Here is a 26,576-nt window from a genome sequence, read left to right as displayed (position 1 = left end):
GTTTACTTGTTATTCAGTATTGGTTAAAATATATATTCTTCAATTGATAACACTTTGTTAAGCCTCTGTCAGGGTTAATCAATATTGTTATATCCTTCACAGGGTTTCAGAGTGCTAGCATTTCACTCAAATTTGCAAATGATATTTATTCGGTACAAAGGTGAAATATTGCCAAATAGCACACATACATCAGCACAATGTGTGCAATTTACATCTCAATGATGTCTCTACAACCTTGTTTATGAAATGGTCGTGTCTGGGCTTTGAATCGGCCATTCCAAAACAAAAACCTTCTTTTTTTCAAGCCATTCCTTTGTAGTTTTTGCCCTGTGCTTTAGCTCATTGTCCTGTTAGAGCATATATTTTCACTTTAAATGCACATTACTAGAACAGGTACTCATCAAAAATTTGTTTATACACTATATCGCCAAAGGTTTGTGGACACCTGACCATCACATTAATATGTGCTTGTTGAACACCCCATTCCAGATTTAGTCCTCCATTTGCTCTTATAACAACCTCCACTCTTCTGGGAAGAATTTTCACTAGACTTTGGAATATGGCTGCAGGAATTTGCATCTTCAGCTACAAGAGCATTAGTGAGGTATGGCACTGGGCAAAGAGGCCTTGCACACAGTCAGCATTCCAGTTTAGCTCAAAGATGTTCAGTCGAGTTGAGGTCATGACTATGTTCAGGCCACTCAAGTTCTTCTACATCAACCTTGTCAAACCATGTCTTCATGGACCTCACTTTGTATGCATGGACATTGGAAATTGTAATGCTACAGCATACAAAGACATTTTATAAAACGGTGTGCTTCCAACTTTGTGGCAAGAGTTTGGGGAAGGCCCACATATGGGTGTGATGGTCAGGTGTCCACAAACTTTTGGCCATATTAGTGTATTTGTCTTCATGTTGGATTTATGTTGCCTGTGATGGTAACAAGCTTTCCCGTTCCTCTTATTGAAAAGCAACCTTTTTCATAGGAATGGTGTTACCTGGGTGTTACCAGGGTTGTTTTTTGTTTGTGCCAAATATTATGCTTTGGTTTTAGACCAAATGTCTCACCTTAAGTCTCACCAGACCACAAAATCATTTTCACAAAAGCTCTCAAATATTCTGAAATTGTTGAGGTCTGCACAGGTTTCAGCCAGTGAGCTCTGTAACTCCTTTAGTAGCTGGCCTCCTGGACACTCCATTGACAATTGCCCTTCTTGCCCTTCACTCAGTCTTGGTAGTGTCTGGGTTGTCCCATACTTCTTTCCACTTTGTTAATGGATAATGGATAATGGATCTAACCATGCTCCTAAGAAGGTTAAAATTTTTTACTTATGTTTTAATATGTTCCTCATAAATTCTACTTGAAGCTTCACAGGCAGTTTCTTTGGCCTTCATGACAGCATGACTGAGCTGATCTGCCTTTTATCTGTGAGACCTCTCAAAGTCATACTTTCCAGAGGCACTGTATAAAGAGATTCACTGGTTAAGCACAGTGCAGCGTCACAGCGTAAACACTACAGGAATGTATTTTTGACTCACCCATGGTCCAGCTTTACCGCAAACATATAAGCCATAATACAGACATTAATAATTATAGATTGAAAATGGTGCCATCTGTCTGGTTTAGAGAGAATATTAATCTGGGAAAGATATTGTAGCGGTTCATTATGACTTGTCATGTCCACAGTACAACTTGTGTTCTTGAATTCTTTATTAATAAAGAATTCTTTAGCATTATGGTATCTAGTTCTAAAATAGTGATGCATCAAATGACTGTGTGCCCTCTACATGTTTCACTGTGCTACACAAGTGCTCCTAAATGTGCTTCCATTCCATGTGCTGACATTTAGTCATTTACTATCTAAAATGTATCACCATCACTTATTTATCTTAATTACAGTACAAATTCTGCGTTAATGAAGCCCAGTCACAGACATGTATTGCATGTTCAAATCTGCTGCCAAAATGTGTTCCAAATGGGACAAGATCCAGGATAATTATCAGAACCAGGGCCAGGAACCCTGCGGTTCACAATTTGATTCATTGTGATTAGCCATACCAGGGGAAAAGAGGATGCCATTGTTCACATATTTAATTTACAAATCAGTTGTATGGTTGAATTCAGACACAAGTGGAAGGCAACTATTTTAAGGATTCCCTCTGGGTTTTTATATGACTTATTGGGAAGGTTAGATGGAACATATGCCAAGTCAGCTATGCTTGTGATAGGCCGTGACCCTGAAATCGGCTTCTGTTCAGTACTGACAGAGTAGACGGTGCTATGTGCCAACTCTCTGCCAAGCCAGGCCAAAGAATAGTAATCTTCTGCACTTGAACTCTAGAGAAAGTTAAAATAAAAAAGGCATGCTATACAAATTAATTTGCTGATGCAAAACCTTATAGGAAAGTGTTGCTTTTGCTAAAGGAATCTTAATGCTATGTTGGCTTATTTGTTAATTATAATTGAACTTGATTCATGAAGCTCATGTGAGCTGTAGTCAGTTTTATATTAGGTATGTATTAGGTATTTCAGAGTATGCGTTATCCTTGCTATTCTTAGTATTTACTGATCAGCCATAACATTAAAACCACTGACAGGTGACATGAATAACATAGATTATCTTGTTACAGTGGCACTTGTCAAGGGGTGGGATATATCAGGCAGCAAGTGAACAGTCGGTTCTCGTAGTTGATGTGTTGGAAGCAGGGAAAATGGGCAAGTGGAAGGATCTCTGATAAGGGCCAAATTGTGATGGCTAGATCAGACCATCTCCAAAACAGCACATCGTCCGGAGCGTCCTTGATATGCAGCTTTTAATACCTACCAAAAGTGGTCCAAGGAAGGACAACCGGTGAACTGGCCACAGGGTCATGGACACCTAAAGGCTCATTGATGCGCGTGTGCAGTGAAGACTACCCCATCTGATCTGATCCTACAGAAGAGGCACTATATAACAAATTGCTGAAAATGTTAAAGCTGGCTATGATAGAAAGGTGTCAGAACACACAGTACATCGCGGCTTGCTTCGTATAGGGCTGCGTAGCCTTTGACGGCTCAGAGTGCCCTTTCCACAGCTGATCCCTTTCCACAGCTGAAAGCACCTACAATGGGCACGTGAGCATCAGAACTGGACCATGAAGCAATGGAAGAAGATGGCCTGGTCCATGTTCTTCTGTTCACATTTTTCTCTATGAAGATAAGAATGTATCCACATACTTCTCTATGAGACATGAAACACAAGATTGCTCTTTGAGTCCTCTAATGTGTATAATGGTTTTGCCTGAGGAGCATTGGCATAAATCACACAAATAAAAATAGTAACAGTGATTGCTGTGCAGTACTTGTTCTAGTACTGTAGTAGTGAAATCAGTCAATAATGACTGTAGCTAGAATAATGAAATAAAAACCAAAAACAATTATATTTAGTGTAAATTCAGTATATATGTAAATGTTCCTCAAAATATTAAGTAAACCTGACTTTTAAATTACATTTCTGTTTTTCTGATAAAGATATTAGTAGCCTAAGCCAATCCATTAGTTAAGTGTTGCCTTAGACATGGAAACACAATGATTCACTGGGATTGCAGGAAGCCATAGACCTTTTTTTTTTTTTTACCTAACTAAGTATTGATCATGGCAGATTGTCTGGTGTCCTTCCTAGAAGATTGTATAGCCTGGTACAGCAGTAGTTTCTAGATATGTGACACAATCAAACTCTTGGGAGTGACACTATAAGTAAGACTTTCAAAACCAGACTGCTTTCAATAAAAACCCCTATTTGCCGCAATGCGCATTTGCATGGGTTACTTTGCGCTGCTGTTAACCACTGTTGTGTGAAACATTTGATTTTGTTTTCTGTACAACACATTTCACAACTGTTGCCTAGCTAATGAGCTCGGGAACTCTTGAGTGAGTTTCTGCCAGACACAGAGTCTGCAGCCTACAAAAGAACATGATTTGCAGTACTAATGGCTACATCCCTATATGAGGGCTTTAGATGTAAAATTTATGTATATTTAGACTTATGCTTAATGTGTCGTTATAATTTGTTTATTTGTTTGTTTGGATGCCTAGCTAAGCCTCAGTGGGTGCAGACCATGCATGACAGTGCCTTATCCATTGATGAAAGGCTGTTTTGGGAATGTAAAGCCAGTGGAAAACCCAAGCCCTCATACAGCTGGCTAAAGAATGGAGAACTACTTAACACGGAGGTAAAGTAACAACTAAATGTTGTGATGTTATTCGTGACCAAACATGTTTGATTTTGTGCTAAAAATGTATTTGGATGTATTTTTATTGAAAATGTATTTTATTGAAAATGATTCCTGCCCATTCATATTAATTAAATGAGGTGTCTTACATATTAACAGAAATTCAGGGTGAGTATTACAGCACTGTGCAATTTTTCCGTGCTTATTGGTCAGAAAGTGTTGATTAATTTTCTGTTACAACACAGCTCTGACAGTAGTGACTGCAGGGCAAGCGACAAGTATGTATATATTAAGGCAGGCCTTGTTATACACAGGTGTCAAATTCAATTTCTGTCACAATTATCATTTTTATGAGTCATTGAAGGGCCATAAATAAGCCGATTATGTTTATAACTTATTAGAAATGCATCTATTCTCAAAGTTGATGTTGGTCCTGAGTGTGTTTACTGCATTTATTTCTGTTTCCTGATTATGACAACAGTGGTGTTCATACATACCACAGCTCCTTTACTGTAGCATTAAAGGGAAAAAAAATCGTATGGGCTTATTTTTGTTAAGAACATGTCCTCAGTCTCCCAGCTCACTTTTCTTTGCTTTCAATCAACTTACTTTTTATATTCATGGAGATAGCTACATGGGGTGATGCTTTTCAGCATTTGGAGTCCATCATTATATCAATATTAACATGAGACACGTTTCTGAAGCAATTTAGACAAGCATCACACATAACCACACATCCATTTTATTAAACATTTCATTCCACAAGACCCCTGTCTAACGTGTCTCTCTCATATGTAGTTTATTCAATGTCATGTTTGTGTTTTTAATACAGCTGGTCCAGTGTTGACTGTCTCCATGCCACATGTTTTATGGACACTGTTGTATGTTTGACACTGTTGTATGAAAAAATTAGTTTTCTTTTTTTTAAATAGCATGCTTTCAAGCTGGTGTGTGTGCAATGTGGACTGACATTTACTACACCTATATGATGCATCCAGTGTGAATCCTAGGTTATACTAAATATTGAGCAGTAGTGATTTGAAATGGTTACATGAAATGACACTGTAAAATCCTGACAGGCAAGGCAGAGAAGTGAGAAGTGCTTCACTTAGCAAACTAAATCACGTCTCAAAAAAAGGCGTGTTACTGTCGTCTGTGTGTTCAAGGTAAAGGTCAGTTCCAGCTCTGCTTGCATTTGCCCTCTCTAGCAGATCCCACTCGATGCAACACAAACAGCCTATAAAGAAACATCATTAATAACTACCCACAGGTGCAACCACTCACTCATTACCTGCTCATGCTCTGCAACTCCTCCCATTCACAGCTGGTCCCAGCTGCCTGCCAATTCCCTCACTACCACAGGAGCACTGGCCAATATTTGGCCCATGGACCTTGAGTTTGACACCTGTGTTTTAAAATGTTACAGTTTCAATAATAACAGGGATTTGTATGGCATGACATATATGTTCATATTATTTAAGCCTAATGAGAAAGAGAAAAAAGAAAAGTGCTGGTGGGGGAATGGCAAGGTATAGCTGGTAGAAGTGATAGTAGGAACTTATTTTGCAGATGTTCCACAACATTAAATGTAACAACAAAAACAAAAACAAAAAAATGACATATTCTTCTTTAATAAAAAATGCATTTTTTAAAATTGCCCTTAGTCTAATACCATTGGGTGTTTAAAAAATTATATAAACAGAATAAATAACTCCAGGATTAGGATATCAATAACTCTATTATAGAATAATAATCAACTTCAAAGTGGTAACACAGCAGCCTAAGGTTGATTATTTTCCTATAACAGCAGTCTTTGTCCTGTTCTACTTCCTTTCATTCCAGACCACCAGAGCAATTTAATTTCCTTAGTGGAGTTTTCCCATTTGCTTGTCCCCATTCTCAGTACTAATAGTAAAATAGTTACTAGCACTGCTTCAGTGAGGAGTCAAGCAGAGCCTGCTGGGAAGAAAATTAAGGTACTTCGCCGTGTTGCAGAGGCAAGAACAGAAGTAGGCACAAGATTCAATGGATCAGTCCCAAGGAAGGGAAGCAAGTGCCTTATTACATTGGGACGCAGATTAGACGGCAGTGGGCATGGGCCGAGTGCAAGAGTTGTTAGCAGCTGATAGGGCTGCTAACATCCAATTTTGGCAGAAACTGCTAGTAGCTTACCATTGAAACAGTATGAAGATTGGAGTATAAAGCAGAAGCACAGCACAGCAGTACTGAATATGCTTTAGAATATGCATCAGACTGGTGTTAAGACAGATTTGGCTAAATTAAAGCTGGATATACTCAATACAGCTGGCCAAATGCCTAATTCGTTTTGTAGTACATTTGCTCAAGCAAGTGACTGGGCTTTTCCCCGGTGTAATGATTTCATTAATAAGCTCTTATGGGCATTGAAGAGCAGATTGAAGCCATGACTTCATTAAAGGGCAGACATACGGTTTGCATAAAGGATTTAGAAACCATAGGCTTATGATCCATACCTCTGGTAGAGACCCTCTGCCTCATTAGTGGTACAGGCTGTTGACACATTGTGAGAAAAGCGAGTGTAAGTTGTATCTCCAATACAGTGGTATATGTACTACTGAAACTTAAGGAAATAATGCCTGTAGCGATGGATGCATTTGGCTCAGAGAGTTTTTAGACAACACTTCATGCTATGGGAGTCATAGCAACAGGTAGCAGCAGATCACTGGGGCTGATGACATAGATGAAGAGACAAGTTTGGTTGACTTAAATACCATTATCTGAGCTTGGCAGAGGTATTTGGTGCACAGGCATGTTCTATTTGAGACAAAAATATAATACATGAAACAACAAATCAAAACAAAACAAATGAAAAAACAAAGCTCAACATCAGTATATCAACATACTTGAAATGAGAGCTTTGTGCCTAATATTGCAATATTTTCAGAAACCCCTAAAAGGGCTGCAGGAAATAGTGCAGACATGCAACACCATGGTGGTATTTTACATCAATCACCATGATGGCACAAAAGCACAAGTTATGTTGAATGGGGCAAACAAGGTCTGGATGTGGGCAGGTGCATACCTTCTGGCTTTGAGAGCTGCATACCCACTGGGCCGGTATAATCAGACAGTCAATGTGCTGTCACACTGCAAGCTTATGCCCATGAAATGGCAAATCACAGGAAGGTAGTTCAGTTCATTTGGAAGACCTATGGAAGTCAATCTGTTTGTGAACAGACATATCCCTGCTCAGTGTGGTTCACATACAGAGATTGAATTTTTAGGCCAGGATGCATTGGCTCATGATTGGCTAAACCTACAGCTCTTGGTTTTCTCATCACTGTCATTGTTCTGGATAACACAGTGCGGTGCGTTCACACATTTCACACTGTGGCCAAACCCATAATTCCTGGCCAGATATTGATGCAACAGTATATCAATAAATCTATCTACCTATCTGTTCTTGCAGATGAGAGTGTGCCCAGGCCAGCTGTGTCCAGTGAAGGCTTTCAAAAGTGCAATGTGGAAGTGAATACCAGCTGGTGTGTCACTGACCATCTGTTTGTGTGCTTTGGGGAGCACTGTAATGGGGGAATCTGTTGTCTAAAGACAGGTTAGCCCCTTGGGTAAAGGAAGTGAGTGCGCAAACATACAGTACTGTGCAAAGGTTTCAAGCAAAGAAATGCTGTAGAGCAAGGATGCCTTCAAAATAAATAAATTAAATGTTTCTACATAAAAAAAATACCTTAAAGAGCAGTAAACAATAGTAACTTAAACAAAGTCAATATTTAGTTTGACAAAAAATAAAAAAATTAAAATAGTAGTCTCCGGTACAATTTGTGCAGTTTTATAAGGAAATGAGCTGGGAACTTTTATTGAGCATCTTGCAGAACCAGCCACAGTTCTTGGAGACTTTGACTGTTGCACATGCTTCTTATTTTTACAGCAAACCCAGCAGCCTTCATTGTGTTCTCTTACATAATATGCTTCTTTCTTTAATGACATACAAACTTTTTTCTGTAACATTTAATTTTGTGCTAGAAAACTATTGTTTATGAATCTAAAATGTATTTTGTACTGATTTGATAATATAAATTATTACGTAATAATAAAGTCATAAAATAAAAAACTATAACAAAGTTTGTACTAAAAAAAATAGGGTGCCTAAAACTTTTGCACAGTTAAATGCCACTTGATGTGCTATGTGCTACTTTCTGGCCAGCACGTCTGGATATTTGTGAAGTGGCTGCATGGAGTTCATCATCTAACTTTCTTCTGAGTTTAAAAACTGAATTTTGCTTCACAAAGGAATGTGTGATGAGGGGCTTTATCTATCTGTACCTGGTTGGGAAGAGTTAACAGAGGAACAAAGAGGAAAAGGTGTTAACACAGGAACACAGAGATTGTTAACACAAGGGAACAGAGAGGGGAGAGTGTTCACAATAAACTTATCAAGTACAATATCAGCACCTTGAGTAACTCTCACCAGTATCAGAATGTTGACTAATTCACCCTGCTTGAGTGATTTTCATTTTGATTCTTACCCTTTAAAAAAAACAGTTTCTGCTTGAGTGATTTTTATCCTCAATAGCCCAAGGAACAGTATCAATCAACAGGTCGAGTGATTCTCATCCTCAGTAGGAAGCAGTATTAACACCTTGGATTCTCTATCTCTATAAAATTTAGCATTTGCATAATTCATGACTGCCCTTTGTATAAGGACTTGTTACTAACCCTCATAACAATCACCTGGCTTCCACTAGTTCTGAAAAGAAAATGCCCAGGCAGTCCTCCACTCAATTGTAGAATGTCTGGGTTACGCATGTAAGCCTGTTCCCTGAGAAGGGAACGAGACTTTGCGTGAGCTTCACGCTGTGGGAACATGTCCGCGCATGACCGGTATCTGGAGTCTGTGTAAAATCATGCCAAAATCACATCATGCCATGGTCAGGTGATGTGGCATTTCTCATGCCATTTGACCATAAAATAGCACCTGTAAACCACGTCATCAGCTTTGTCTGAAGCGAGGACGCAATTACAAGCATACCCCTGTATGACAAAGCTACGCAACGTCTCATTACCTTCTCAGGGAACAGAGTTATATGCGTAACCCAGATGATCCCTGTCAAAGGGAACTCAACATTGTGTGAGCTTAACACTGTGGGAATGAGTGTACCCACTCTGTCATACTGAGGGTATGGTCTGTCCAAAAAGGTCTGTGTCTAAGGGTTACTGCAAGACCCTCAGCCAAACTTTAATACAGAATGAATGTGTGTGGTGTAGACCACCCCATGGCAGCACACACATCCTGTAAAGGTACCCCTAGATAAAGCCTTTGAGGGGGCGACCCCCCTAGTGGAATGAGCTCTTAAGCCCGGATGCATAGCGAGACCTCGTGCCTCATAAGCAATCTTCTCTGAAGCTCACTCTAAAGGCTTAAATGGGGCACCTGACAGACCATCCAGGACCACAGAAAGATCCCAGGAAGGTTTCTAAACCTTGCATAAACCTTGAAGTTAGAGGATGTTGCCCCACAGAGGCTCCATCAATTGGTGCGTGGCTGGCCGAAATGGCGGCCAGGTAAACCTTAATCATAGAAGGAGCCAGCCCTGCTGAGAAACGTTCCTGTGAGAACTCCAGGACTGTAGCTATTTCACAGTTTACTGGGTCTAACTGACCTTCCTCACACCACAGTACAAAAAGTTGCCACTTGAATGCAAAAAATTTCTCGTGGATGGTACGCTAGTGTTTCACATGGTCTCTATAACCTCGGTTGAGAGACCGGAATCCATGAGCTGGTGACCCTCGAGGGGAAGTTTCAATAGTTCCGGCCGAGGGTGAAAAATCAATGGAGTGAAGGCAAACCACTGTGGGCAGTGTATTGTATCATTGGAGGCAAACACATCCATTTCTGCTCAGCCAAACCTCCACCATATGGACTCCCCCACTTGTCGATGGAGCCTCCACTTCCCAGGCCTCAGCCCCTGCCTCGACAGGATGTCTACCACCACATTCTGCTTGCCTGGAATGTTCATTGCACTCACTGACAAAACGACCCCTCTGCCAGAGCCCGCCTGAACAGGGGGCGCGAATGTAACCCTCCCTGGTGGTTGATATATGAGACCACTGCTGTATTGTCTGTCATAAATAACACATGGTTACCTCTCAACTGAGGAGAAGAATTTCAGTGCTAGGAATACACCCCACATTTCTAGGCGATTTATATGTCACACTAGATGAGGGCCGCTCGAGAGAAAGAGCTGGACAGCCGTCTAAGACCGCACCCCAGCCCGTGAGGGAGGCATCTGACAATACCGTCTTGTGATAAAGAGATGCCCCTCTGTGTGTGACCTGAGGCTAGAAACCGGGGACGCCTCCAAGTTCTCAGAGCAAATAGGCATCGCAGTGTAACACTCTTAGGGCATTCGACCTTGGATGAAACCCCAACCTTCAGCCACCACTGAACATGAAGTCTCATGTGCAATAGGCCCAATGGTATGACATTGGCTGCTGTTGCCATAAGCCCCAACAGTCTCAGTAGAGACTGGAGGAGATGCCCAGACCTAACTTTATCTTGCTCAATGTTGATAGGATTGACCCTATACATGTTGGGGATAGACACACCTTCATCGTATTTGAATCCCATATAACCCCTAGAAAAGTTGCCTCTGACTGGAGAAGCAACTTTCACTGAGGTTCAACCTGAGCCTCGAGCTCCTTATGTGGGCGGGAACAACATCTCAGTATTGAATCGCCAACTTCCTGGACCATGCTAGAATTAACCAGTCATCCAGGTAGCTTAGTACACGGATGCCCTGGAGTCGCAAGGGCATCCATGTACTTCATGAAGGTGCGAAGGGATAAAGCTAGACTGAAAGGAAGAACTGATATTTATACACACTGCCTTCAGGAACTTCCGGGGCCAGGCAATGGAATATGCACCTTTTTAGATCTATAATCACAAACCAATCATCGAACTGAATCTGTGGTACGATAAGTTTGAGCATCAACATTCTGAACCTGTATGTTTGAAGAGTACGGTTCAGATGATGCATATCTAAAACTGGCTGCATATTCCCATCTTATCTGTGGACCAGGAAATAACAGCTGTAAAAACCTCCCTCCCTCAGAGAAAGAGGTACATGTTCTCTGGCCCCTTTGTCCAAAAGAGATCTTACTTCCTGCACTAACGTTAGGCTCTGCTCTGTGCTGACTACTGTGGTGAGCACGCCTCTGAAACGCGGGGTTGAGCTATGGACTGTTCCCGGTAACCCTTTTCTATGGAGGACAGAACCCATGGAGATACATTTGGCAGTCGTTTCCATGCTGCCAGATGGTATTTAATAACATTTTGTTGGAGGGATAGCATCAGATTTTTGTTGCCCTGTGACAGCCCGCTGACCAGAGAAAACTGGAAATTTGGGACAACATTGACTAAGGGAGCCCTACAGTAATACTGGGAGCTAACTGCCCTAACAACCTCATTCTACCTTATACATCCCTACACGGCCCATCAGGTCTTTAAATTTAAATTTTAAATCAGGCCTATTATAAGTAAAATAATACAATAAATTATAAATTACAAGCCTACTATACAGGCTGCGACCGTGGCCTCCCGTTCCCCCTGACTTTCCAGGCCGCCACACTTGCCTTCTGTGCCTCCCTCACAATTCAGCAGGTCTGCCCGGTAGGCCTGTAACATTGCCATTGTATGCAGAGTCCTACAATCAAGACCCGCTACCGCATAGGATTTGTCACCCAACACCGAGGTGGTCTTACACGGCTTAGATGGTAAAGCCGGCCCCTTGATTTTGCTGCAGTCGACAGATAGAGGTATCTCACAAGCACCTCGTCCACCTTTGGCATAGCAAAATAACCGCAGTGTTTATTCCCCACAATGGCCAAATAATCCGATGTCGTGGGGTAATAAACACGGCTTTCCCCAGTAGCGTAACACTTAATGTTGCACTTCCGGGGAAAAAGGGAGTTTTCTGTGGTGTGAGGGAGCACTCTCCATATCACTGGCACTCTCACTTCTCACTGGGTTCGCGAGCTCCCAAACCTAGTACCAGAGAGTTGGAGGAAAGAGCGAGAGATTTCCAGAGCGAGAGATTTCCAGTTCCTCCTCCAGATCCATACGGGACCCCCAGGAACCCAGGTGGCCGGCTGCCTTGACAGCGGCTGGCCCAGAGTCCTGAGGTTCCGAAACCCATCACCCTTCGGCTGAGAAGTGAGAGAGCCAAGCCGCTTCATTCTGCTTTTTTTTGAGTGATTTTTTTTTGAGTGCAGTCAGTCCCCTGAAGGGCTTCTACAGTATACTCCACTGCCATACACTTCACACAGAAAGTGTGTCCATCCCCCTCTGTAATATATCTTTTTTCTTTTCTTTTTTTTTAGAGCAGGGAGTAACACACACACACACACACACACACACATTTTATATATATATATATATATATATATATATATATATATATATATATATATATATATATATGTTCTAAAGAAAAGCAGAAAAATAAGAGCAAAAGTGAAGAGTTATAGCAATGTTTGTTCACACAGACAACAGACATGTCGCTCCAATGAAGAAAAGAAGTGGATGATGTTGTTTACGTGCGAAATGCCACATCACCTGACCATGGCAAGCTATAAATTGCCGTGATTTTACACAGACTTCAGATACCGGTCATGTGCGGAGGCATTCCCACAGCTTGAAGCTTACGCAACATTGAGATCTCTTTGAAAAGGAACCATGTTTACATACAGTTCCCTCCGGAACTATTGGAATGGTAAGGCAATTTTTTCTGTAGACTGAAGACATTTGGGTTTGAGATCAAAATATGAATATGAGGAGAGAGTTTCAATTTTCAGCTTTTATTTCTTGGCATTTATATGTAGATGTGTAAAATCATATAGAACATAGCACATTTTGTATCAGACCACCCAGTTTGTAGGCGAGCAAAAGTATTGGAGCATGTGACTGACGGGTGTTACTTGTTACCCAGGTCTGTCCTGATAGATGGCCTGTTTAAACAAAAAATAGCTCTGAACATCTACTCTTGGTTTTAGACTTCAGCTTGACCTGTGAAGACGGCATTTGTTGTTTAAAAAGATATGCCAACATGAAGATCAGAGAGCTGTCTGTGGGAGAAAAGCAAGCCATTTTGAAGCTGAGAAAAGAGGGAAAATCAATCAGAGGCATTGCACAAACATTGGGCATAGCCAATACAATTTGGAATGTCCTGAAATAGAAAGAAACCACAGGTGTACTGAGCAGCAGAGACCAAATCGGTCAGCCAACGAAAACAACAGCTGATGACAGAAACATTGTGAGAGCTGTGAAGAAAAAAACAAAAACAACAGTCAGTGACATCACCAACAGCCTCCACATGGCAGGGGAGGTTTCTTTGATTCTTTAAATCCACTGTTCAAAGAAAACTTCAAAAGCAGAAATTTAAAGGCCACACCACAAAATGCAAGCCACTCATCAACAGTAAGAATCGGAAAATCAGATTGGAATTTGCAAAGAAATACAGAGATGAGCCACAAAAGTTCTGGAACCAAAATTAACCTCTACCAAAATGATGGAAAGGCCAAAGTGTGGAGAAAGAAAGGATCTGCTCAGGGTCTGATACAAAAGGTTCTATGTTTTATGTTGTTTAACACATCTAGATATAAATACCAGGAAATAAAAGCTGAAATCCTAAACTCTCATCTCATATCCATCTTTTGATTTCAAACCCAAATTTATTTGGTGTATAGCACAATCAAATGAATTGGCCTTGCCATTCCAATAGTTTCAGAGGGGACTGTATGTACCTTTCAGTTGTATTGCTTATGTAATAATGAAAATGTAATAAGTGTGAGTACCATGTTACATCGATAAATGCATTTCTTGTTTGTTTTTAGTATTTTTTGTCTTTGTCCTTTTTGTCTCTCTATCTGAGTGTTTGTGTGTGTTTTGCAGGACAGGATTCACATAGAGAATGGCGCTCTAACTGTAGTCTCAGTCAACCTGTCTGATGCTGGCATGTATCAGTGTGTTGCAGAAAACAAACATGGCATTATTTATTTCAGCGCTGAGCTAGTGGTGCTTGGTAAGACAGTTCTCAAGACACTTTTCCTTTTGTTTTTTGTGTCTTCTCCTACTTCCTTTTTGTTTGGTTCTTTTCCTTATCATCACAAATTGCTTTGTGTCATGAATCTGAAGTATGCAATGGACTCTGGAAGCCTTCTCCTAAGGGAACTTTTGTTATACTTAAGGGAAAAACCGATATTAATGTTTCTGGCCTCATGCGCTAAGTCTAAGTTTGTGTACTCAGAGAGTATCAAGCTGAAATACAAGAATTATAATATAATAAAAGCATTAAAAAGCATATTTCTGTATATCAAGAAAGATGTTCTAGTCAATGTCACTTGCCCAAAAACATTAACAAAGTTTTGTGAGACTATTATGAGCTATATCATAATCCTTTGTGGTTGGGGTTTAAAGAGTCTGCAGTCCAGATGGATACTGATATCCAAAACTATTACATCTTAAACACAGCTAGAAACAATGCAGTGGCTGACTTTATATGCTGTGGAGAAAACATTTATTTGGCCCACACTCTCAGTGGCTATGGTGATAAGAGGGGCCTAGCAAATGGGTTGAAATTATTATTAAATACTAAAGGGAGAAAAATAAGGGCAAAATCAATTAAAAAATAATAATAACAAGAGCATCTCCAAATGTCTGTAACTACCCATTCGTCATGTGAAAACAATTCGCGCTTTCTCAATCAAGGTAATTACAACTCTAAGAGCATGACTAAAAGTTACCCTCCAATTATATATTTTTTTTTTACATAATTTGAATACATCGTTTTAGCCACATTATGATCAAAGGTAGCAGAAAGTAGTGAGTGTTAATGTAGGGAGGAGCAAGAGTGAGAAGGGAAGCAATTGAAGGCACTGTTATTTGAGAAATAAAGTGCCCATTATGGCATATAAAGCATCTAACTATTTTTTTTATACAGAGGCTGACTGAACACCCCAGGCTAATTAAGTAATAGCAATGCTATCTCGCAGCACAGTGGCCAACAGCAACTGCACACAGCAAGAAATGTACCATCCGTTCTCCATTATTCTCCACTGCTCTATGATAAGATGGTGCTCTCCATTGCCCTTACATTAGTTTGTATTGATCTAGTATTGCTATGCTCTTTCTTGACAAAGCAATGTAACTGTCATTGTATTAAATATGGCAATTTAAGTTAGTGCTATTCTCAGTCTGTACAGCTCTGTAGAGATAGATTGTATATCTATCTGTCTAACTATCTATAAGTCTATATATCTATCAATCTATCTGTGGATGACAAAGGAAACACCAGTGGCTCTTTTCTGCTATGGGGATTTTTTCTGGAATAGTTTGGCTCCCCTCATCTTCTTAGAGGGAATGGTCACTGCAAAACAGCATAAAGTTACTCTGACTGATCACCTTTATCCTATCAGGAAAGATTTCTATCCTCATGGGAGTGGTCCATGGATGACAATACCCAAATCCACAAGGTACGAGGGCTCACATAATAGTTTGATGCTGTGGCCTTCACAGTTACCAGATTTTAGCCCAGTTAAACACCTATGTGACATTTTGGTCAGACATGTTAGACAGCGCTCTCCACCACCATCATGAAAACAACAGCTAAGGGAGTCTCTTTTGGAAGAATTTTGTTCATCCCTCAAGTACAGTTCCAGAGTAGAATCAGTCCATATACTAGGCACTTTGGTATTCTCTGCTGTGTGCAGGTCAGTTTGCACACTCTGCTGTCCTCAGACCGGTTTGTACTCTCTGTAGCCCTCACATTGGTTGATACTCCCTTCTGCTCTCAGATGAGTTATTATGTCTCTCTTTGCACTGCATTTTTTTCTCCTCAGCCTCACCCCCAGATTTCAGATCCCAAGTGCGAGCACTACTTAAAGCTAAAACTGGTAGCACTGTGACTATGGAGTGCAGGCCCCAGGCTTATCCCCCTCCCATCACATCCTGGAGGAAAGGCAGTGAACAGCTCCAGAGCACAGAGAGGTAAGGATGTTAACTCTGTTTTCCTCCTCTGCTTTTCTCCCTAGTGGGCTTTCTCTCATGTTTCCTATTTGCCCTTTTTGTACTGGCTTACTGTTTTTCTTCTTATCTTGTTAACTGTAACAGGTTATTTGTTTTTTTTTATGTTAATCTTCATCTTGTGACAAAAATACATTATAGTTTTAGTCTTATTTCAGTCATACAGTTATTGTTAGTTTATGTTTGTCACGTCTGGATCTACTGGCGATCCAGGAGCCACTGTTCTTCATTCCCCCTCCAAATACAGGCAAGACATTATAAAGGGTACACTCACTTGACTTATAGTAAACCTAATTCCTAATTTTCTCCCAATCAATCTATCTATTTAAATTGCTCATTCACACAAATTCTTTGTAATGTTTTGCCATTGTTTTTGTGTTCTGGTTTCAACCTGTTTGTTTTTCCATTTTTCTTGAATTTTTTATTGCGCTATTTGCCTGATTATTTGGCCTTATGCCTATTTTTGCGCATACATGCACCTGCCTCTGATTTACTAGATTGACTGATGCAAACCTAGGGCACCTTGTGATAATTATAAAAGAAATAGAAATAATGCTTATATAATGCGATGAAAATAAAAGTTTTATGTTTTCAGAGTCAAATGAGGTAATCATCATTTGTCAATCCCATCAAAAAAAATCATAATTTCATCACACTGAGATTGACAGTTATGTGCTCTGTTGAAATCATCTGATTACATACAATAGCGCCATATAAAATATGTGTAGGCTATATGCATAATTGATTGATCACACAGTTAGTCTAGTGATGTTTTATGACATATTATATTAATAACAAAGGGCACTTTTTTGCCTGCATTATCTTTAACTTTTAACTGTGCCTTGCCATCCAGTTATTGCAAATAATGTCAAAGGGTTTTGGGTAAGAATCCGCTATTGAGTCTATTTGGATGCAGGCTTCAATAAAGGTCACAATTAGTGCATGTAAAGTGTGCATGTGTGCATGTGAGCACCATTCTGAAGCTGAAAATGAGAAATAGGACACCAAACAGCCTCGCAGACCTAATGGGTTTGCAAAAACTAGGACTCATGGCTGCAAGTGCACTATTTGGGACAGAGCCTTAACACTTAAAACTGATCTTTTAGTCATTTTTCCGCAATGTTTTTTTTTTAATTGCTAACATTATATTAGCTTAACTAGACAGACGCCACAAAATTCTGGGAAAAGGTTTGCCAAATGACTGGATCTGACATTTTCATCTCATTTTTTTATGTTGAGGAAATTGTCATTACATTTTGTCATGTATTCTGAGTATAAGGGTAAATTATTGTTTAACAGCTGTCAAAAAGGTGATGGAGCAACAGCAATTGTGGTGGGACACTGACCATAACGCTCATGAATTATGATTTATGAGACTATTGTCTTGGCCTGGTAGGGGGTTGTACAGCAATTTGGACAGATTCTGTGAGGTATGAAATGATTCATAGGAGCTGATAAAAGAGTCAAAGTTTGTTTTTGGTTTTTTTTCTAACAAATTTGGATTAAGTAGTTTGGGAATTATTTTGTGAAGGAAATCATAGGAAGAAGAAGGGCATTAGTGTTATGCCATGAAGTGTTTGTCTAAAGAGCACACAGTGAGACATCCCCAGTTCAGTTTAACTGCAAGCACACACAAAAACATTTAATCTAACATTATAGATCCCCAACACTGGGCCTTATTTATCAATCTTTTAGTAAAGTTGTGTGTAAGTGTTAGTGTAAACCAAACAAAAAATTTCAACTGGATTTAAATTATCATGTGCATTCACAGCACAGTTTATTTGCATGTAGTGACACACATAGAACTACATAAAAGTTCAAGTGAACATATAGTTGTGAGCACGAAACGAGCAATAAAGGTTAAGCCTGAAAATAGGAATGTAAATTATTTTGACTCATTATTATGTCAATAAAAATATTGAATAATATATAACATTAATAATAAAAACTGAGCTCTAACTCATCCATTAGCTGAGGCATTTGTTTACAGCTTATGGCCATACGCAGACAGACGTCCATTTATATGGCACCATTTCATTTGTCATAATTGAATGATTAATTTTATTTGTCTTAATTCATGGGTTTTTGTTGGCTCACTTTCTTTATTTTTAAAAAAATATTGTTAAAGGATGCTAGTAATAAAGAATGACTCATTTTCACAAAATGTTCTCGATGGTACTCTTAGTCGCTGACCTAGTGAACTAGCATGAGGATGTGTTTTTGATAGAGACTCCAAAGCTCTTCTATAAATCGCTCTGGATAAGGGCATCTGCTAAATGATGTAAACATAATAAAAATAAGCAATTTAAACATGGTAGTAAAATAAGATCTTCTGTAGTAGATCAAATCGAGGTTTACATTAGTTAGTCTTCCTGTGTGTAAATTTACACACACTCAGGAGCATGAGTTGGATATGAAAATTTTTCTGAATTTATGTGATTTTCTTGAATGTCTTGTGTAAATTTATCTGCCAACAATTTACGTATACATTCATTCATATCCAGTTTGACAAATGAGGTCTAATGTTTCTGTGAATGTAATAGAATTAGCAGCATGTTCTTGAAAGTGCCATTGTATATAGTAAAAAGGGCATTTTTTGTTTAAAACAGAAAAAAAAACAAGAATAAACCTACATTCATCATCCACTTTAATAGTAACACCTGTACACCAGGTGTACAGGTTAAAGTCACAGAGATTACACGTTTTCCCTATTCTGATGTTTAATGTGAACATGAAGCGCTTGACCTAAATCTGCACAATTTCTTGCATTATGCTGCTGCCATATGATTGGCTGATTAGATGATTGCATGAATGTTCCTAATAGTGGATGGTAGCTGTAATACTCGTGTTACATAGTGTAATCGAATCTGATATATCAGTGAAACACAGACTTTATTTTTAAGTTCTACAACAGTTTATTCAGATATGTTTGATATTACTTAGACATGAGAAAGATATTCAAAACTTTGCTGGATTTGATTATGGTGGCACTGCTTCCCCAAAGACTTCTTGAGTGATAGCAGGATGATGTGGTTGTAAATGCAGCACATTCATTACAGGCTTCATCAAGTGCACATTTGAAGGGATGTTTACTGACATAATAAACATGTATTGTTGCCACCAATATGCATCAACCAGCCACAAGCCTTGCACCACCAAGTGATGATTGATGTTCAAATCCAATAAAACACACTAATATGGCCCTTTTAAAAGCCAAGATGAAACTTCACACCCTGTTAGCCAAAGAGGTTTCAATTTTGGGTAATGCTTTTCTCTCTCCTCCAGGATAAGCCTTCTCTCTGATGGAACACTAAGAATCATAAATGTGACAAAGACAGATGTGGGCAGTTACACATGCCTGGCTAGAAACCAGTTTGGTATGGCAAGCACCACCAGAAGACTACTGGTCACAGGTAAGTGTGTTATTTTACACTTTCATTGGTTTGCATGCTGTTCATAGTGTTATACACTTTGGAAACAGAAGCACGTGTGCTGTTTAAGTTATCAAGTATTCAAGCAGTGTTAGTGTTTAGGATGGCATAGCTGCTTTACCCAAAGACTGTTAAATAAATTCAGACAGATCACTGTCTGGGGAGAGAAATTGGCTGTGATGTGGACAATGCATGCTCTTGGGTTTCTGGTGAAGTTTATTCACACTATAATGAATTTGGAGAGAAAAGCTTTCTGGTCACTTTCTATGCAAGAGCTTTAAAGCAATACACCACCCTACTTTCTAAATTCAGGAAAGGTTAGCCTTTATTTAAAAATGAGGTTGGTACTTATTTGCTTGTCATGACTTCTTGTCAGAAGAAAAGACAGAAATAATCTTAAACTATATATATTTTTTTACTTATCCACCTACAGTAAAGATTTGACACTGGTATTTAGCATTTATTAGGTTATTCAAGATGTAAATCACATTCTATGGCCTTCACAGTCATCAGGTCTCAACCATATTAAGACACTATTTGGACTGATGTGTTAGACAGTATTTTCCACCACCATCATCAAATCAAAGAGAATGGTGTTTATCTCTCAAGTACAATTCCAGAGACTTGTAGAAGCCAAGGTGCCAAGGTGCAATGAAGCTGTTCTGGTGGCTTGTGTTGGCCCAATACTTTTTTAAGACAATTGATGTTGATTTTCCATTAATTTGCCACTTGCCTGTATTAATGGGTATTTTAAAATAATGTTTATTGTTTTGAAATCAAAATGGACAATCAATTGATTGACAGGTAACAGCATATTGTAACATGAGGTTGTGTGGGATGTTTTGCTCAGATCCCACACGGATCACTCAGGGCCCAGTGGATATGGAGATCATAGTGGGCGAAAGTATCATTCTGCCGTGCCAAATCGCATGTGATGCCTCTCTGGATGTGTCTTTTTCCTGGGCCTTTAACGGCCAGCTCCTCAACAAACTCGACCCGCACTATGAGCATGTTGGAGGGGTAAGTGAAAAAACATTTAACTGTTAATATAATGGCATGTGTTATGGTACATCATGGTGTCTGTTTGCAACTTCACAGTTTCTTAGAGGAAGATATTAAACAGCATTAAGTGTCATATTTAGTTAAGCATTCTCAATTCCACACATCAGTAGATTCACACTTAGCCTTTAAATAGTAGTTTATTAAAGCAATAATACAGAAACGTATATTAGCTCACTTTTACCTGGAGTGTTTCCTGTTAAAATATTGTTTTGTTTTGGGTTTCTTTTTAATTGTGTAGGATTTTACAGTATATGTGATGTTCTGCAGCTTTGGTTATCATTGGTGTGACATGTTACTAACAGTATTAACTATTTCAGATTTCTTCATTGTGGTATACCTGTATATCATAGCACTGTTACTCTCAACATATTCAATACTTACATAATTAATACTTAGAGTAAACGCTATGACTAGATTAAGGTCAAATTTGCTATTTTTGTTTTTGTTATATCACTGCTAACTATAATCATCTGCTTTTGGTGACAAGTGACAGGGTTCAACTATAAAGATTACAAAGGTCACCCTTAATAGAATTTTTGTCTTATACCTTTTCTGTTTTGGCCATGTTGTATAATCATTGAGCGCTTATATTTAATGTTCCTTCCATCAAAATTTAATTAGCCCTCTATGCAGTGCTCTCATATGAATCATATTTGCTTTTATGCTTAGTGACCTGCAAATTCTGAGCTTGATAAATATGAATTCAGTACTTCTTGGCTTTATAATGATGATAATTAGTATCAAGTAAGGAGGTAGAAAAATTTGCAGACAGATATATTATATCAATATTGAATCTGCATGATTACTTTTAGCTCTTGAAGAAAGTTTTATAAAGCTGTATTATATAAGGATGAAATACAGAAATTAGATTGGCTTTGAAGTATGTATGTTGTAATGCATTGTGAAAGCAAATTTGGTTATAAATCATAGCAGCAGTCTGGGGGAAAACTCATTTGAAATTTTTGGTTTATTTTTTTTTATTATTTTTTTTTCTTGATTGCGAGATTAAGTTTGCTGATCAGTCTAAACTCATCAACAAATCAATCAGCCTTTTGGCAGATGCTCTTGCACACATTTTCCAAATTTTAGGTTTACCAGTGATTCATATCTGTAATAAGCTTTTTTTTTTTTTTTTTTTTTTTTTTTAATAATTGTGCAATGTCCCCCATCTGGTGGGATTATCAGTCTGAAGTTCACAGCTTAGAAGAGTTCCATAGGACTGCTTTCCATAATGAAAGCAAAGCTGCAGGCTTACATTTGGCTTAAAATGCATATTAATTTGTTAATGCTGGCTTTTATTCTTCTGAATCTTCTGAATCCATAAAGACTGTTATTGCTAGAGGTATGACCGCAATGTTTGATTTGATTAAAAATCACAATCACATCAGTGTAATTGAGATTATAATGTATGTATGCCTTTGACCATTGATGTTTAGATGTTTGCTCTTTTTGTGAATTTTTGACAGTTACTGTTTAAATGAGTGTTTTCATAATATTTAAAAGTGCACAAGATTAGAACATATTTTACATTGTTATTTGTTATATGGCCCAAGGAAATGAATCACTGAAGCCACAGAACACAGTCGAACACAGGAATTCCTCTTTACTTTAGTGTTGTGAAAAGGAAATGGAGAAGGGAAATGTGTCCCTGTTGGCCGCTCCTTTGGCAACCTGTACTAAAGGAATGAAAGTGCTTTATTAGGTACCTTAATTGCATGATCTTCTCCTTCAGTGTTCAGCTCTTTAGTCCAGCTCCAGATGAGTTGCCGGCCTGATGCATTTAGTGTCTATTTGTATGCATGTGCATTTGTTTATGAGCATTTGGTTTTACTGTGATTGGTGCTAAGGTTAGGCTGCCAGCAATCATGGGTTTGTATGTGTGTCAATACTAGTGACTTTATCTAGGGAAGAGTCTTTCTTTTAATGTATAAGTACTCCCAAAATGATTTTTTAGTATACAATTTAAATACAAGCTACAGCAATGCCTGGTAGACAACATTACCACTACTCGTCATTTATATTTCGGGTATACAAATATATATACAAAGTAGGCATTCCAGTTGCATTTCAAAGTTACCTTTTGCTTGCCCTGAACATTACAGCTTCTTTATCATTATAAAATGAACTTATTTGTTTAATTGCACCCATGTGAATCTGCATTCATCACAAGCACTGTTGTGTAAGTCAGGCTGTCTGCACGCTGCATCCAATCACTGCACCTCTTGTGCTCAAGTTCTCCAATCAGAAATTATTGCTATCTTTACAGTGATTTAAGTGATTACACCGACAAATATGTAAATTTCATGCACATTCTATAGTTCTGTGTGCAGTCATCTGAATATGTGTTAGATATACTCATTTGCATGATATTTAGTTACGCCTGTACAGTTTAGCAAGTGTGTGTGCGTGTGTGTGTGTGTGTGTGTGCGTGTGCGTGTGTGTTTTTGCACAAAGGGGGTGGCTGGAGATCTAATGATACGCAATATTCAACTGAAGCATGCCGGGAAGTATGTCTGCGTCATCGACACTGATGTAGAAAGCTTGTCGGCGGCTGCCATTTTGATTGTAAAAGGTAAAAAAATTTATTTGTAAATACAATTACATATATAACACAATGAAACACGTGTGAAAAGGAACAGACTATAATTAATGCATTATATTATTCATAATAATTATCTTTTTAAAAATGTATGTGCATGTCAGAATGTAAAACCATGTAGTTATATTCATGTTGCAAGTAGAAAATATTTTTAATTGGCAAATGAATAACTTAAGCACTTTAAACCAAACTCTTGCACTCTCGTGTTAATTTTTTTTGTGTGTGTGTGCTCTCCATGTAATATGAATTGATCCATTGTTTTGTTCCTTTAGTATGAGTTAATTAGAGGAATCTGTCAAAGGTGTTTATCATAGAACACTAATGAGCTTTAGAGGATCAATACCTTTTAATTAATCTTTGCCCAGCATGGTCAACATCTGCAGTTTAAAAGATTAAAGCAGGCTTAGAAATAGTACAGCAGCTTAGCAGAGATTAAAATATAAAGTATCTCTATTATTATATGTTATCGTAGTCTGTTTACAAACAAGAGTGCTTGAGTGATAGGTTTGAAATAATGGTATCATTTATGATGGTGTTTATTTGTTTGTTTGTTTGTTTGTTTATTACATATTGTATCTTTAAAACACTTTAGTATTCTGTTTAAACAAGTAACACACTAGAAAGCTTAGTTCACTGTCATATTCTTGCAAATACAGCCTTCCATCACATTAAGCCAGTTAATGTAATATTATAGCCTGAAGAGAGTGTTTGTTTTTCTCGACAGCTCCAGGGTTTTAGTGTGACTGAAGCTAACCATAGAATATTTAGTCTGGATTAGTGAGTACAAATTCAAGAACTGTGAGATTTCCAATTCTCGCCATTACCTTTTTATTGCTCAAGTGGCACTGTGCAGTGGCTTACCCAGCTCTCTGATCCTAGCTTTCACCTAAGTTGGGATAAGTGACAAAAAATAATTTACCTTTGGTAAATAAATGAATGAAGTCATAAATTAAAAATTTAATTGTTGAATTGAGTCAGGTCCCCCTGGAGCTCCAGACAGTGTAACAGTAGAAGAGATCACAGACAGCACAGCGCAACTCTCCTGGAGGCCTGGCCAGGACAATGGCAGTCCCATCCTCAGCTACATCATCCAGACCAAAACAGCATTCACTGTGGGATGGCAGGCAGTGAATACAGGTAAAGAGAACTTATGTTTGACAATATACAGTAAATTGCTCTTTGTTTTAATGTGTAATGGCTTTCTCTGGAGCTCACCAGCCAATGTTCCTTTAAAATTCCTTTGAAATTGGTTACAAAGTTCAAATGAAAATGACCAATTTAAAGGTTTCACAATAAACAACTTTGTGCTAGGCTTAATTTCCCTAATGAGTATGATAAAACTATTTTGTAAAATGTTATTATATTACAGAAATGATGTTCCATTAACAGAACTGAAATTTTTTCATGACTGAACATTTTTTCAGCACACTCACTACTTGAGTTTATATTATACAGTATATAGTGCCTGCAGAAAGCATTCACCCCTTAGTGATTATTTCTCTTCTTGCACCCCCCCCCCCCCCCTTTTCTTTTAACTGTCTAAATTTGGACTAGGACTTTAATTTTCTTATGCGCTCACACTATATATTATAAATACAGGGTACACCTATGTTAATTTTAAATCCACCTTTGTCCTGTTGTATGCTTACACAACAAATAGGTTAAATAGGTATAATAGATTATAAAAAGGTTATTAAAACACTCAGAAAGCTTTTAAACTTTCTGGGAGCACTATAAAATCCATTATAACAAAAGGGGAAAATATGGCATAACCCAGACACTACCAAGATCAGGCCATCCTTCCAAATCGAGAAGACCGGCAAGAAGGGCAGTTTTCAGAGAAACGTTCAAGAGCCAGCTATGATACTGAAGGAGGTATAGTGCTCACTGGCTGGAATGAAAGAACCTGTGCAGACTTCAACAATATCATCAGCTCTTCACAGATCTGGCCTCTACTGGAGAGTGGCCAGCAGGAAGCCACTTCAGAAAAGGCTAGCATAAAGGCACACCTCTCATTTGTTGGAAGGAATATGAATAACTCTGAAAGCTTTTGGGAAAAGATTTTGAGCTGTTTGGTCTAAAAGCAAAGTGTTATTTTTGGTTCAGACGAAATACAGTCCAACACCCAGGTAACACTAAGCCAGAAATCTGTGGCCAGGGTGAAAATTTATGTCCCAATAGGACAGTAAGCCAAAGCACAGGGCAAAAAAAGGAATGGCTTGAAAAAAGTTTTGTGTTAAAATTATGCAGTAAAATATTCTTCATCTAATTTGACAATGAAAATTTAAAAGAAAGAAAGAAAATGCCAACATCAAAATGTGCAAAGCTCATAAGCTCATAGAGACACATCCCAGACAACCAAGCAATATTCACTCTGAGATGGGTGAATAATTATAAATTAAGTTTTTAGGTTTTTTATTTTCAAATAATACTGATGGCATCAAAATACATTGTTTAATTTGATTTCTATAGAGAGTCAATTCAAAAGGAGCAAAAAAAAAAAATCCCACTCTGATATTCTTAAATAAAAACATTTTTTTTTAAAAGGGAAATAATCATTGAGGGTTGAATAATTTTCTGGAGGCACTGACATTATAAAATATTATTTATAATCACACTATTCAATTTTACCCAAAAGAGGACTGGTTCCCTTTTGAGGAACCAGGTCTGGTTTCTTTCAAGGCCACTTCGTTGTGTTGTCTCATGGGGTTTTTCTTTTACACTGTCATCTCTAAGTGATCTAAATCTACATTCTATTACAATATCTATTAAAAAGCGCTATACAAATACAAATGAATTTAATTGCAAAGAACATGAGTGTTAGATATAGTGACAGTGCCTGGCATCCCAAGCTTACTGTAAAAAATGTGTGATGTGATGTGAGCCTGCGTTTGTTGTTGGAGTTGCAGGTAATCACGATCATTTTGTCTAGGCTAGATCTTGTGTATCTCTTCTCAGTACCCGAGGTGATAGATGGGAACACTTTGACTGCTACAGTGGTGGACCTGAATGCGTGGGTGGAGTATGAGTTCCGAGTGCTGGCTAGAAACAGCGTTGGCGTAGGGGAACCAAGCCCGGCGTCACTCAAGACCAGAACCGAGGATGCAGGTTAGTCCGAACATTCCACTGGCAAGATGATATGCTACAGTATGATACAGTGATAAGATGCTATATGATATAATATGAAGGTTATTA

General features: G+C 38.5%; 1 protein-coding gene across 2 annotated transcripts in view; it reads left to right on the top strand.

Annotated features, from left to right (window-relative positions):
- The window catches only part of cntn3a.2 (contactin 3a, tandem duplicate 2), a 91,013-nt gene that overhangs the window by 49,516 nt on the left and 14,921 nt on the right, over nt 1-26,576 (top strand). For both annotated transcript variants that reach the window (XM_053642999.1, XM_053643000.1), the window contains 8 exons: nt 4,077-4,213; nt 14,160-14,289; nt 16,106-16,253; nt 19,575-19,702; nt 20,571-20,740; nt 23,237-23,354; nt 24,360-24,518; nt 26,340-26,489. In XM_053642999.1, the coding sequence (XP_053498974.1) occupies nt 4,077-4,213; nt 14,160-14,289; nt 16,106-16,253; nt 19,575-19,702; nt 20,571-20,740; nt 23,237-23,354; nt 24,360-24,518; nt 26,340-26,489 (1,140 nt within the window). The remainder of the gene's footprint in view (nt 1-4,076; nt 4,214-14,159; nt 14,290-16,105; nt 16,254-19,574; nt 19,703-20,570; nt 20,741-23,236; nt 23,355-24,359; nt 24,519-26,339; nt 26,490-26,576) is intronic.

This window comes from Ictalurus furcatus, chromosome 15 (genome assembly GCF_023375685.1).
Source record: "Ictalurus furcatus strain D&B chromosome 15, Billie_1.0, whole genome shotgun sequence".
Classification (NCBI taxonomy): domain Eukaryota; kingdom Metazoa; phylum Chordata; class Actinopteri; order Siluriformes; family Ictaluridae; genus Ictalurus; species Ictalurus furcatus.
Note: the sequence above shows the minus strand (reverse complement) of the source record. Positions and strands in the feature narration are given on the sequence as shown.